Genomic DNA, 15402 nt, shown 5'->3' on the forward strand with positions numbered 1-15402 from the left:
CACAGCAATAAAGAACAGCGAGTGCTAGGAATTTATTTTTTTTATTGTTAAAAAATTTTTTTACTGTTTATTTATTTTTGAGAGTGAGAGAGAGAAACAGAGTATGACTGGGGAAGGGGCAGAGAGAGGGAGACACAGAATCTGTGGCAGGATCCAGGCTCTGAGCTGTCAGCACAGAGCCTGATGCAGGACTCGAACTCAAGTACCGTGAGATCATGACCTGAGCTGAAGTCGGACGCTTAACAACTGAGCTACCCAGGCGCCCGGGAACTTAATTTAAAAGTAAAGTATTTTTGGTCAAAATTATTCAAGAGCACTCCAGAAGTCCAAAGAATTAGTAGGATATTTTGGTGATTAAAAAGAACATCTGATATCTATGCACATATTAAGTTGGTCATTTTCCGAAAAGAAAATCCAAATTCTAGTTTGACTCTTTTTTAAGTCAAAAATATATATATATTTTTTCAACGTTTTATTTATTTTTGGGACAGAGAGAGACAGAGCATGAACGGGGGAGGGGCAGAGAGAGAGGGAGACACAGAACCGGAAACAGGCTCCAGGCTCTGAGCCATCAGCCCAGAGCCCGACGCGGGGCTCGAACTCACGGACCGCGAGATCGTGACCTGGCTGAAGTCGGACGCTTAACCGACTGCGCCACCCAGGCGCCCCAAGTCAAAAATATATTTAAGTCAAAAAGATATATTCTATATCCAAAAAATAATAATAAAATAAAAATAACGTTTTAAACAATATATCCATATTTATTGAAGCTTTGTTTACAATAGCCAAGATATGGAAGCAACCTAGTGTCCGCTGATAGATGTGTGTATACATACAATGAAATATTGCTCAGCCATTAAAAGAATGAGATTTTTAAAAAATTTTTAGTGACTAAATTTGTTTCCCACATACAAAACAAAATGTGTGCGGTGGTTACTTGTTTTTGTTTTGTTTTGTTTTGTTTTGTTTTAAAGAATGAGACCTTGCTATTTGCAATAACATGGATGGACCTAGAGGGTATTATGCTGCATGAAATAAGTAAGATAGAGAAAGGCAAATACCATATGATTTCACTCAGATGTGGAATCTAAAAAACAAAATGAACAAACAAAAAAGGCAGAAACAGCCTACAAATACAGAGAACAAACTAATGGTTGCCAGAGAGAAAGAGGGTGGGGGAATGTGCAAAATGGGTGAAGAGGAGTGGGAGATACAGGCTTCCGGTTACGGAATGAAGAGAGCATAGGGAATACAGTCAATAGTATTGCAATGTGTTGTATATGGTGACAGATGGTAGCTTTACTTGTTGTAAGCATAGTATAGTATATAGACTTGTCCAATCACTATGTTGTACACCTGAAACTCATGTTTTAACATTGTATGTCAACTATAATTAAAAAAAAGATTGGAAAAAAAAGGAAAAATAATCATCCATGTAACAATTTGTAATAAAGAAATTGTAGCAAGATGGCATCACAGGAAGTTCCTGAACTCACTTCTTCCATAGACACACAAAGTCTACAGATACATATGAAATAATTCCCCCTGAAAAGGACTTGAAAACTAGCTAAATAGCTTCTTTACAACAGATAGTAAAAAGGCCACACTGAGAGGGAGTAAGAGAGGCAGTCTTGACAAAAGCCTCAACCCCCACAGTAGGGACGGATCTCACAAACCTGGAGATTCGGAGAAGGAGTTTATGTCCTACGTCAGGCACCCCAAACCTTGAAACCTGCAATAGAGAGAAAAATCCCCAATATGTCTGGCTTTGAAAACCAACAGGGTTCATATCCAGGAGACTCAAATATATGGAACTGAGATACTTCTCTTACAGGGCTTGTGCACAAACTCACCTGACCCAAGGATAAACACTAAAGCAGTAGTGTGAAAAGCACCTAGACTGTATGTGAAGGAGATTCATTTGCTAATCTTAAAGCATCTGCCAGAGGGGCAGAATTCTGTTGGGACTCTCTCTGGGGACTTACGTGCTGACAGGCACCATTTTTGTGCTCTCTCTCTATCTTGATAGTGCTTGTGGTCATGCCCCAGCCGTGTGCTCTTCCAGGCGCCTGTGAAAACTGGCAGGCACATGCAATCCACACGGGGATGTTCCTTGATCACCTAGCTCTGGTGGCTGTGGTTGGGGACAGGGCATGCATTCCTGGATCCCACAGGACTATAATAATCAAAGACAGTTCTTGACAGGATGCCACCCGTAGGGTATTACACAGACAGCAGACTGAAACACATCCCCAGTATCCCTGTAAAAAAGGCCTATTTATGGGCTGCCTGGCTGGCTCAATCAGTGGAATACTCAACTCTTGTTCTTAGGGTTGTGAGTTCAAGCCCCACATTGGGTTAGAAATTACTTTAAAAAATAAAAGAACTTTTATTAAGAACTAAAAGGAGAAATCAAAAAATATTTTGAGACAAATGAAAATGGAAATGTAACTTACCAAATACAAAGGCTCATAAGAGGGGCACCTGAGTGGCCCAGTCAGTTAAGTGTCCAACTTCGACTCAGGTCATGATCTCCTGGTTCAGGGGTTCAAGCCCCATGTCAGGCTCTGTGCCAACAGCTCAAAACCTGCAGCCTGCTTCAGATTCTGTGTCTCCCTCACTCTGCCCCTCCCCCGTTCAAGCTCTGTTTATCAAAAATAAGCATTAAAATTTTAATTTAAAATTTAAAAAAAAAGCTCATAAGGGGCGCCTGGGTGGCTCAGTCGGTTAAGCGACCGACTTCAGCCCAGGTCATGATCTCACAGTTTGTGGGTTCGAGCCCCGCGTCGGGCCCTGTGCTGACAGCTCAGAGCCTGGAGGCTGCTTCAGATTCTCTGTCTCCCTCTCTCTCTGCCCCTCCCATGCTTGCACTCTCTCTCTCTCAAAAAAAAAAAAATAAATAAACGTAAAAAAAAAAAGCTCATAAGAAACCACTGTGAACAATTTTACTAGCCTACTATCTTCCATCCTACACAAAAATTAACTCAAATTGGATTAAAGGCATGAATATACAATCTAAAACCATAAAATATCTAGGAAAAAAAAAGAAAACAAAGGCAGTAAACTCCTTGAAATTGGCCTTGGCAATGATTTTTGGATCTCACACCAAAATCAAAGGCAACAAAAGAAAAAATAAACAAGTAGAACTACATCAAACTGAAAAGCTTCTGCACAGCAAACAAAACCATGAGCAAAATGAAATGGTGACCTACTGAATGGGAGAAAATATTTGCAAATCATCTATCTGATAAGGGATTAATATTCAAAATATATAAAGAAGTCATATAACTGAATAGCCAAAAAAAAAAAAGCAATCTGATTAAAAAATGTGCAGAGGATCAGAATAGACATTTTGCCAAGGAAGACACATAGATGGCCAACAGACACATGAAAGGATGCTCAATGTCACTAATCATCAGAGAAATGTATATCAAAATTACAATAAGATATCACCTCACACCTGTTAGAATGACCATTATCAAAAAGACAAGAGGGTCGCCTGGCTGGCTCAGTCAGTAGAGCATGTGAGACTTTATCTTGGGGTCATGAATTCAAACCCCACATTCGGTGTAGAGATTACTTAAAAAAATTAATTAAAATAAATAAAAATTAAATTTTAAAAAAGTTGCTGTTGAAGCACTAATTTTTAAAAAATGGGGGCGCCTGGCTGGCCCAGTCATTGGAGTATGTGACTCTTGATCTCCATGTCGTGAGTTCAAACCCCACATTGGCCACAGAGCTTACTTAAAAATAAGAAGGAAAAAAGAGAGAGAAAAGACAAGAAATAACAAGTATTGGTGAGAATGTGGAGAAGAGGGAACACTTGTGCACTGTGGGTGGCAATGTAAACTGCTGCAGCAGAACAATATGGAGGTTTCTCAAAAAATTAAAAACAGGGGCACCTGAGTGGCTTGGTGTGTTAGGTGTTCAACTTCAGTTCAGGTCATGATGTCAGGGTTCATGAATTTGAACGCTGCGTGGGGCTCTGTGCTGAGTTAGTGGGGCTGGATCCCACTAACCCTGAGGTCATGAACTGAGCCAAAATCAAGAGTTGAACATTTAACCAGCTGAGTCCCCTAGACCCACACATTACTATTTTTTTTGTTTTACATTTATTTATTTTTGAGAGACAGAGTGAGACAGAGCATGAGCAGAGGAGGGGCAGAGAGAGAATCTGAAGCAGGCTCCAGGCTCTGAGCAAGCATTTAGCACAGAGCTCCAGGTTCTGAGCAAGCATTCAGCACAGAGCCTGATGCAGGGCTCAAACCTACGAATCGTGAGATTATGACCTGAGCCAAAGTCAGACACTTAACCAACTGAGCCACCCAGGCACCCCACACATTACTACCTTTAACCAAAGTAGCCAACTTTTGTCCCGACATAGAGAAGCCTAGAAGACAGTAAACTAAGAAATATCCACCTAATTTTTGAGCACACATTTTAGATAATCTTTACAAATTTTAAGCTGATAAAACAAGCCTAGGGATGCCTGGCTAGCTCATTTGGTGGAGTATGTGACTCTTGATCTTTGAGTTTGAGCCTCATATTGGATATAGAGATTACTTAAAAATTAAAAAAAAATCTTTAGGGCACATACACCCCAATATTTATAGCAGCGCTATCAACAATAGCCAAATTATGGAAAGAGTCCAAATGTCCATCGACTGATGAATGGATAAAGAAGGTGTGGTATATATACACAATGGAATACTACGTGGCAATGAAAAAGAATGAAATCTTGCCATTTGCAACAATGTGGATGGAACTAGAGTGTATTATGCTAAGCGAAGTAAGTCAGAGAAAGACAAGTATCATATGATTTCACTCGTATGTGGAATTTAAGAAACACAACAAATGAACATAGGGGAAGAGAAAGAAAAATAAGATGAAAAGAGAGTGGGAGGCAACCATAAAAGACTCTTAAATATAGAGAATAAACTGAGGGTTGCTGGAGGGGAGGTAGTTGGGGGGGATGAATTAAATGGATCATGGGCATTAAGGAGAGCACTTTTTGGGATGCACACTGGGTGTTATAGGCAAGTGATGAATCACTAAATTCTGCTCCTGAAACCACGACTACACCATATGTTAACTAACTTGAATTTAAATCAAAAAAATCTTTAAAATTTTTTTAAATAAAAACCATTTTATATTTTTAATCTTAAACAATTATTAGAAAGGATAACTTACTTAACTTATAAGGTCAATATAAAAATTTATATAAATTAAAGCATGAGAATTTTAATTTTAGTCCTATAAAGGTTAAAATATAGTGTTAGCATTAATTTTATACAATAAAACACAGTTTACTTTTTCTTTCTTTTAGAGATGTTTATTTACATGGACTAGGTATTCCTAAACTGCATAGATGGCAACAGAATTATTTTTTTTCTAGTCAATCCACCTTTAAAATTTCTCAAGTGAGGGGAAGAGGGATAGGACAGAAGGGGGAAAAAGTGAGTGGGAACAAGCTTTAGACAAATACAAAATTATCATTGGAGAAAGGCTAATAATCTTTCTGTTGCAAGGCGAGAAAAAAGTTTAGATTTAGAAAAACTCATTTCAACACACACACACACACACACACACACACACACACACGAGTCGTCGTTAACAACCGATTTAAACAGTAACTTGGGCTCTTGGCAATTTTATCAAGTCAAAGAATAGGAATGGAAATGAAGGATGTTTACGGAAGGAGGGAGTCTTCCTTAAAAGAAATCTCTTTTAGACAGATAAGATAGACAGTCCCAGGGTACCTGGGTGGCTCATTTGGTTAAGCTTCTTGATTTTGGCTCAGGTCACGATCCCAGAGTGGAGCACTGTGTTGGGCTCCATGCTGAGCATGGAGATTGAGATTCTCTCTCTCTCCCTCACTCTGCCCCTCTCCCTAGCTTGGGCTCGAAAGAAAGAAAGAAAGAAAGAAAGAAAGAAAGAAAACAAAGAAAGAAAAAAACAAAGAAACAAAGAAACAAAGAAAAAATAAAAGGTAGACAATCCCCTTACAAGAGGTTCTTTCCCTTTTTCATTCTAAGGCATCTCCAAAATGAAAAATACAATTTATGTCAAAATTCTTCAGAGTAGCCACTACAACTCCAAACCATCCTCTGTGAAGTTATGTCAGTGAGCAGTGCAAATTCATTAGTAGGCAACCCATTAGAAGTTGGTTGACAGCTGGTCAAAAATAAAAGTATCACAGGGTTTTGGACCCTAACCCCAAGGATAAGTTGCCCTGCCTACTTACTCAAGAAATCAGCATGACCCTGAAGCTACAGAGAGACCATAAAAGTCTAGATATAGCACAAAATCCATGCAATCAAGGACAGAGAGCCCTTGAGCAGGGGTAACTCAAATGGTCTCAGATGTGCATGTTCTTACTGAATGGAGGTCCGAGTCATAGCAGGAGGGTCTTAGCCATCCGTGGTAGTAATTGTTCTGGCCCAATCAGCCAAAGACCATCTGGGACAAACCTGTAGTCAAACAAAGTGAGATTCACTCATTTGTTGCAATGAGAGACACTGCACATGGAGAAACTATGGGATGTCCCACTAAACAAAGGAGAAGATGAGTTATAGGATTTGGGGGAAGAGTGACATTTAGGCGAAATTTAAATGAAGTAGTGTTTTGATAGGATCAAAGCAAAGCAAGGTCATATATAAAGGAGGCAAGGTCAGATCTGGACTGCAAAATTGAACAGGCACCTGTTTCTTTGAAAATTGCAAAGTTGAAGTAAGGGTGGAATATTGTCTTCAGAAACCTCTTCTCTGAAGTTCCACACCTGGACTGCAAATCAGTTTTGCTTCTGTGGGCCTTAGATTCTCTGAGAAAGAGTGGGATATTTCATTCTTCTTGATGTTATTTCAAACAGCAAAGTTTCTAGTCTATGATTTCAAGCATCAAGTCACTCAGCATAGGGGGCTGTTTTGATACTTTACCACTGCACCATGTCTCTGGGGGGAACATTATTATTCCTTGTTAAATTTATGCTAACTTTATCTGTATCTGTCCTCCTAGACTGACACATAGCAGGGCATATTTTTACTTTGCCAGCTCCGGCCAATTTAATACTTTCTCAAGTTTAAAGCCTGCCAAAAAGTGATGCTCTTTCTAACACTGTTCAGGACAGAAAAAAAAAATAGGATTGAGATATTATAAATCAATTCTTACTGGTTGAATATACTTAAGGGGTATATACTGGTATATAGATGATCTTTTTTTTAAGTTTATTTATTTATTTTGAGGAAGAGAGAGTGTGGGTCTACAGGGGAAAGGCAGAGAGAGAGGGAGAGAGAATCCCAAGTCGGTTCCACGCTGTCAGCACGGAGCCTGATGTGGGGCTTTATCCCACAAACCATGAGATCATGGCCTGAGCTGAAATCAAGAGTTGGAGGCTCAATCAACTGAGCCACCCATACGCCACTAGAGCATCTTGATAAACTTTTCCATAAGGATCCAAGCTAGGAAAAACAACTCTGAATACAAAACTGCAATGTTGCACACATAAAAGGGCACAGGTTTCTACACATTCACGTTTGAAATCCTGGCTGTAAAAGGATGAGACATTGGACAAATTAGATGCCTTTGCTGAAGTTTTCATCAACTTGTACTCAGCAAGTTACTTCACACTCTAAGCTGGATTTCTCTCATCAGGTTAGTGTGAGAATTAAATAGGTTAACAGCTAAATATATCTATCATTGTTCTTTGAAATGTAAAAGAAAGTGTGGAGGAGGGGACCCTAGAATTACAGATGTATTCCTCCTAGCAGATGGGGGGGGAGAGAAATAATTGTAGCTTGCACAGGGGGAGCAGGGGTCTAAAAAGATAGTCTCTATGGTGTGTTGTCTTTTCTAAAATGATCTTTTTCACATTAAAACATTTTTTAAATGTTTATTTTTGAGAGAGAGGGAGACTGAGCACGAGCAAGGGAGGGGCAGGGAGGGAGACACAGAAACTGATACAGGCTCCAGACTCTGAGCTGTCAGCACAGAGCCCGACGCAGGGTTCGACCTGGGGCTCGAACTCACAGACTGTGAGATCATGACCTGAGCCAGAGTCAAATGCTTAACTGATTGAGCCACCCAGGCATCCCGATCTTTTTCATATTAAAACATTTTTAAAGTTAGGTTACAGGTTAAAGGCTGTATATACATTTAATACAGTATTTCTTAATTTCAACATGTTTGGATTTCTTAATGACTGTTATTTTCTTTTAATTTTATTGCATTGACGTTAGTGAAACTGGCCTGATTTCTGTGTTTTGAATTGTGTTTGGTTCATAAAGGCTCAAAACTAGTATATCTTCCTTGCGTTTTATACTTTTATTAATATGAGATATTTCACATTACCTTCTTTGCTTTTTACCTTGAATTCACTTTTCCCTTATACCAGTATTGTTAGTATATTGTTGTAATGTTGTATATTTTCTGATGTCAACATATATTTTTTAAGTTTACTTATTTATTTGAGAGATAGAGCGAGAGATCACAAGCAGGGGAGGGCAGAGAGAAAAGGGAGAGAGACAGAATCCCAAGCAGGCTCTGCATTGTCAGCGTGAAGCCCGCCATGGGGCTGAACCCAGGAACCCACAAGATCATGACTTGAGCCAAAGTCAAGAGTTAGACCCTTAACTGACTGAGCCACCCAGGCGCCTCCCCCCCCCCCACCTATGTCACAATCTTTAATCTTCTTGCATCATTTTCTTTTGGATATATCTCTTATAAATGGCATCTAACGTGTCTTTATTTTACCCATTCTGTCTTATATCATTTGAATTTAATTCATCCATGCCATGGTTTCTGTTATGTTTGGATTTACTTACTCCAGCCATCTGAATTTGTGCCTCGAATTTATCACTTTTTCTTCAAGTATATTATCTTTCTTTTTAACTTTCTTTCTTTCCAACTATGTCAGATAAACTCTAAGGTGGCAAACACCCCGTTATCCCCTCTTCCTCATATGCACGCTTTTTTGTTAATGATCTACCCTTGACTGTGGATGGGATTTCTTAATTGCTTCTAATGAACAGAATATGGCAAAGGTGGTGAGATATCACCCCCATGATTACCTTACCTTGCATAAGACTCTGTTTTGCTATCTGACTCACTCCAGAGACTCTTCATACGGGCTTAATGAATCTGAATGGATCATTTAGACAAAGCTTATCCTGGATTGGATATTTAATAATTTTCTTTCCCACTAAAGCAGAGGGAGGGCAGATTAATTTTAGGTTAAAAAAAATTGTGGTTGAGTGCCTGGCTAGCTCAGTTGGAAAAGCATGTGACTCTTGATCTCGGAGTTGTCAGTTCAAGCTCCATGGTAGGTGTGGAGATTACTTAAAAGTAAAATCTTAAAAAAAAAAATCCCAAACAAACACACAATTGTGTTGTGCCCTACAGTGCTGTTTTATTGGTGGGAAATTGGCCAGACTTCAATATACATCAGTGGGGGTAACAAATGCATTATGGTACAGCCTTATGATGATTTATTACATAGCCATGAATTCTTATTTGGAACAAACAAATCACAGAATCCTAGAATATCAGGATTGACTAGAATGTCATACTTCCACTGAATAAAAGGTCCAGTGTAAGAGGAAAACAAAAAAACAACTTCTGTTTTTTACCCTGTACATCTGAATTGTAGTAGGAAATAAAATTTTGAAGTTATTTCACAAGGCTGTCATCAGGAAATGAAGACAAAAGAAAAAAATCAACAAATAAAAATAATATTTTTAACCCATTCACGCCCCAATCTAATATGAAATTAAGAGTTTGTTTTTTTTTTTTAACGTTTATTTATTTTTGAGACAGAGAGAGACACAGCATGAACAGGGGAGGGTCAGAGAGAGGGAGACACAGAACCTGAAACAGGCTCCAGGCTCTGAGCTGTGAGCACAGAGCCCAACACGGGGCTTGAACTCACGTACTGTGAGATCATGACCTGAGCTGAAGTTGGCCGCTTAACCGACTGAGCCACCCAGGCGCCCCGAAATTAAGAGTTTTTATACCATCTATAGACCAACTTCCCTGATGAACATGGATGTAAAAAATCTTCAACAAGATACTAGCCAACTGGATCCAACAACACATTAAAAAAGATTATTCACCAGGACCAAGTGGGATTTATACCTGGGATACAGGGCTGGTTCAATATCCGCAAAACAATCAGTGTGATTCATCACATCAATAGAAGAAAGGACAAGAACCACATGATCCTTTCAATAGATGCAGAGAAAGCATTTGACAAAATACAGCATTCTTTCTTGATAAAAACTCTTAAGAAAGTAGGGATAGAAGGATCATACCTCGAGATCATAAAAGCCATATATGAAGACCCTCATTACCTCAGTGGGTAATGAGGAGACTTAGCTCCTCATTACCAACCAACCATGAGCTCCCAGATTCGTCAGAATTATACCACCGAGGTGGAGGCCGCCATCAACCGCCTGGTCAACATGCATCTGTGGGCCTCCTACACCTACCTCTCTCTGGGCTTCTATTTCGACCGTGACGATGTGGCTCTGGAGGGCGTGGGCCACTTCTTTCACGAGTTGGCTGAAGAGAAGCGGGAGGGCGCAGAGTGCCTCTTGAAGATGCAAAACCAGCGCAGCGGACGCGCCCTCTTCCTGGACGTGCAGAAGCCGTCCCAAGATGAGTGGGGTAAAACCCTGGACGCCATGGAAGCCGCCCTGCTTCTGGAGAAGAACTTCAACCAGGGCCTTTTGGATCTGCATGCCCTGGGTTCTGCCCGCGCAGACCCCCATCTCTGTGACTTCCTGGAGAATCACTTTCTAGATGAGGAGGTGAAACTCATTAAGAAGATGGGCAACCATCTGACTAATCTCCGCAGGCTGTCAGGCCCCCAGGCCGAGCTGGGCGAGTATCTCTTCGAAAGACTCACCCTCTAGCACGACTAGAAGTCTCTGGAGCCCAGCAGCCTTTGAGAGGGGCCCTCTGGCATTCCCCCCAGATGTCAGGGCTTGTGCCTGAGTCTCTCCTTGCAGCCACTAGGCAGCTTTTTAACCAACCTAGAGCCCTTTCCCAAGCCATGGACCAAATGAAAACAATAAAGCTTTTTTGCAGCAAACAAACAAACAAACAAACAAAAAGACCCAATGTTATTATCCTCAGTGGGGAAAAACTGACAGCTTTCCCCCTAAGGTCAGGGACAAGACAGGGATGTCCACTCTCACCACTGTTATTCAACATAGTATTGGAAGTCTTAGCCTCAGCCATCACACAGCACAAAGAAATAAAAGGCATCCAAATTGTCCAGGAGGAGGTCAAACTTTCATTCTTCACAGATGATGTGATAGTCTATATGGAAAACCCAAAATATTCCATCCAAAAACTACCAGAACTAATCCATGAATTCAGCAAAGTCGTAGGATGTAAAATAAATGCACAGAAACTGGTTGCATTCCTATACACCAACAATGAAGCGACAGAAAGAGAAATCAAGGAATCGATCCCATTTACAATTGCACCAAAAACCATAAAATACCTAGGAATAAATCTAACCAAAGAAGTGAAAAATCTATACAATGAAAACTATAGAAAGCTTATGAAAGAAATTGAAGACACAAAAAAATGGAAAAAGATTCCATGCTCCTGGATAGGAAGAACAAATATTGTTAAAATGTCGACACTACCCAAAGCAATCTACATATTCAATGCAATCCCTATCAAAATAACACCAGCATTCTTCACAGAGCTAGAACAAACAATCCTAAAATTTGTATGGAACCAGAAAAGACCCTGAATAGCCAAAGCAATCTTGAAAAAGAAAACCAAAGCGGGAGGCATCACAATCCCAGACTTCAAGCTATACTTCAAAGCTGTAATCATCACGACAGTATGGTACTGGCACAAGAACATACACTCAGGTCAATGGAACAGAATAGAGTACCCAGAAATGGACCCACAAACATATGGCCAAATAATCTTTGACAAAGCAGGAAAGAATATTCAGTGGAATAAAGACAGTCTCTTCAGCAAGTGGTGCTGGAAAAACTGGACAGAGACATGCAGAAGAATGAACCTGGACCACTTTCTTAAACCATTCACAAAAATAAACTCAAAATGGTTGAAAGACCTAAACATGAGACAGGAAGCCATCAAAATCTTCAAGGAGAAAACAGGCAAAAACCTCTTTGATCTTGGCCACAGCAACTTCTTACTCAACACGTCTCCAGAGGCAAGGGAAACAAAAGCAAAAATGAACTACTGGGACGTCAAGATAAAAAGCTTCTGCACAGTGAAGGAGACAATCAGCAAAACTAAAAGACAACTGACAGAATGGAAGAAGATATTTGCAAACGACATATCAAATAAAGGGTTAGTATCCAAAATCTATAAAGAACTTATCAAACTCAACACCCAAAAAAGCAAATAATCCAGTGAAAAAATTGGCCAAAGACATGAATAGACACTTCTCCAAAGAAGACATCCAGATGGCCAACTGACACATGAAAAAATGCTCAACATCACTCATCATCAGGGAAATACAAATCAAAACCACAATGAGATACCACCTCACACCTGTCAGAATGTCTAACATTAACAACTCAGGCAATACAGATGTTGGCGAGGATGCAAAGAGGATCTCTTTTGCACTGCTGGGATGGGAATGCAAACTGGTGCAGCCAATATGGGAAACAGTCTGGAGGTTCTTTAAAAAATTAAAAATAGAACTACCGTACGACCCAGAAATTGCACTGCTAGGTATTTATCCAAGGGATACAGATATGCTGTTCCAAAGGGGCACATGAGCCCCAATGTTTATAGCAGCACTATCAACAATAGCCAAAGTATGGAAAGAGCTCAAATGTCCATTGATGGATGAATGGATAAAGAAGATGTGGGGTGTATATATATATATATATATATATATATATATATGCACACATACATATGTATATATATATATATACACATATACATTGTGTATATATATATATACATTGTATATATATACAATGTATATATACACATATAAAATGTGTGTGTGTATATATATACATATGTATATATATATACACATATACATATATGTGTGTATATATATATATACACACACACACATTGTATATATATTGTATATATATATATACATTGTATATATACACAAAATATATATATATATACATATACAAAGATAAAGATAAAGAAGATGTATATATACACACACATTGTATATATATTGTATATATATATATATACACAATGTATATATACACAAAATATATATACATATATATATACATATACAAAGATAAAGATAAAGAAGATGTGGGGTATATATATATATATACACATTGTATATATATACATTGTATACAATGTGTGTGTATATATATATATACACAATGTATATATATACAAATATATATATAATGGAGTATTACTCAGCAATCAAAAAGAATGAAGTCTTGCCATTTGCAACTAAAGGGTATTATGCTAAGCGAAATTAGTCAGAGAAAGACAAATACCATAACACTTCACTCATATGAGGACTTTAAGATACAAAACAGGTGAACATGAAGGGAAGCAAAAGTAATATAAAAACAGGGAGGAGAACAAAAATAAAAGAGACTCTTAAATATGGAGAACAAACAGAGGTTTGCAGGACAGGTTGTGGGAGGGGGGATGGGCCAAATGGGCACTAAGGAATTTACTCCTGAAATAATTGTTGCACTATATGCTAACTTGGATGTAAATTTTAAAAAATAAATTAAATTTTAAATAAGTTTTTATGCCACTATTTTGAAATTAGAAAAATTTTTATCATATATTTTTTATTAAAAATATTTCAATAGAATGTTAATTTGATCAATTATCAAATCTCTAGGTGAATATAAAGTAAATTTAAATTTTTAATTTCATATGTAGAGCAGTAAAAACATTTCAAATGTTTTTCATTTTCTTTTTATGTCTCAGAAATTATTTAAACAGAATCAATTCTTTATTTTGAAGATTTAGTCATGTTTTGCCCATGTCTAATTTTATCATTGAAGATTTTGCTACTAAATTTTCTTTTCTTTTCTTTTTTCTTCTCTTTTCTTTTCTTTTGTAAGTAAGCCCTACACCCAATGTGGAATTTGAACTCATGACTCTGAGATCAAGAGTTGCATATTCTATCAACTGAGCCAGCCAGGCACCCCACTATCATTTCTTTTTATGACCATAATGTCTACCAAATCACATTTTCCCAGCTCTAATATTCACATCTAAATTTTGTCAAAAAAAGATTTTGTTCTTTAAGTTTTAGTTAATAAAGGTTTTCCTTCTTTCAGTTGAAAGTTTTTAAAATAAAATTTTAAGTTTATTTATTTATTTTCAAGTGGGGAAAGTGCAGAGAAAAAGAGAGAGATTCTTTTTTTTTTTTTTAATTTTTTTTTTTCAACGTTTATTTATTTTTGGGACAGAGAGAGACAGAGCATGAACGGGGGAGGGGCAGAGAGAGAGGGAGACACAGAATTGGAAACAGGCTCCAGGCTCTGAGCCATCAGCCCAGAGCCCGACGCGGGGCTCGAACTCACGGACCGCGAGATCCTGACCTGGCTGAAGTCGGACGCTCAACCGACTGCGCCACCCAGGCGCCCCGAGAGAGAGATTCTTAAGCAGGCTCCCCAGTGTCAGCGCAGAGCCCCATGCAGGCCTCAAACCCACAAACCATGAGATCTTGAGCTGAGCTAAAATCAAGAGAAGGACCCTTAACTGACTGAACCATTCAGGTACCTTGAAAGTATTGTCTTTTAGTTCAATATTTCTAAGGTTTCCTGGGTCAATATGTAAAATTTTCCATGATATGAAAAGAGATGTGATTTTTAGAAATAAAATTTACATCATTAATTTCACCATATGCAGTTTTAGGTGAAATTATTTTTATTTTATGTCATTCATACCAGTAATATTCATTTTGGATTTAACAAAAGACTGATAATTTGTATTTCTCTCTTAGAAAATCCATGAGAAAATTACACACTTTTTGTGTGTAATTACTCAAGCTTCCTCCATTGTACTGGATGGTCTAATATTTGGCCAGTCTAATTTCTCCACATACTTAGGTCAGTTTCTATATGATGTAACAACTTTCCACACTATGGCTAATACAAAGAATAAATAGTGGTATATGAAAATATTCTGAATGTCCAAAATGACAGAGTCAAAGTATCCTACTTCAGTAACACAATTATAAGGTGGATAATAAAATTTATTTTGCATTTTAGGAACTAACTAGTTCAGTCATATTAAGATATAATGAAAGCAAACTAAAAGGGCTTAAGCTAACATTGTATCTCTCTTAAACTAGAAAAAACAAGTAAAGACCAATGTTGGCACACACACAAGAATAAAATGAATTAGTACAAATATGTTATAAGTAGCCCTGTAGATTATTCA

At 38.2% G+C, this 15402-nt stretch overlaps 1 protein-coding gene across 3 annotated transcripts; it reads left to right on the plus strand.

Moving 5' to 3' along the window:
- Positions 1-2051: 2051 nt before the first annotated feature.
- LOC124520240 (ferritin light chain-like) lies at positions 2052-11030 on the plus strand. 3 transcript variants are annotated; one of them, XM_047090979.1, is made up of 3 exons: positions 2052-2063; positions 2530-2535; positions 10365-11030. In XM_047090979.1, the coding sequence occupies exon 3, from the start codon at positions 10389-10391 to the stop codon at positions 10905-10907; it is 519 nt and encodes a 172-aa protein (XP_046946935.1). In that variant the 5' UTR covers positions 2052-2063; positions 2530-2535; positions 10365-10388; the 3' UTR covers positions 10908-11030. The 3 variants fall into 3 exon arrangements, with proteins under 3 accessions (XP_046946935.1, XP_046946937.1, XP_046946936.1); XM_047090981.1 differs by having other exon boundaries at positions 2053-2063; positions 10370-11030; XM_047090980.1 differs by having other exon boundaries at positions 2053-2063; positions 10384-11030.
- The last annotated feature ends 4372 nt before the right edge of the window (positions 11031-15402 follow it).

The sequence above is a fragment of the Lynx rufus genome, unplaced genomic scaffold, assembly GCF_022079265.1.
Source record: "Lynx rufus isolate CCGP_SWC_20201006 ecotype Redwood Valley unplaced genomic scaffold, mLynRuf1.p SCAF_3, whole genome shotgun sequence".
NCBI classification, from domain to species: domain Eukaryota; kingdom Metazoa; phylum Chordata; class Mammalia; order Carnivora; family Felidae; genus Lynx; species Lynx rufus.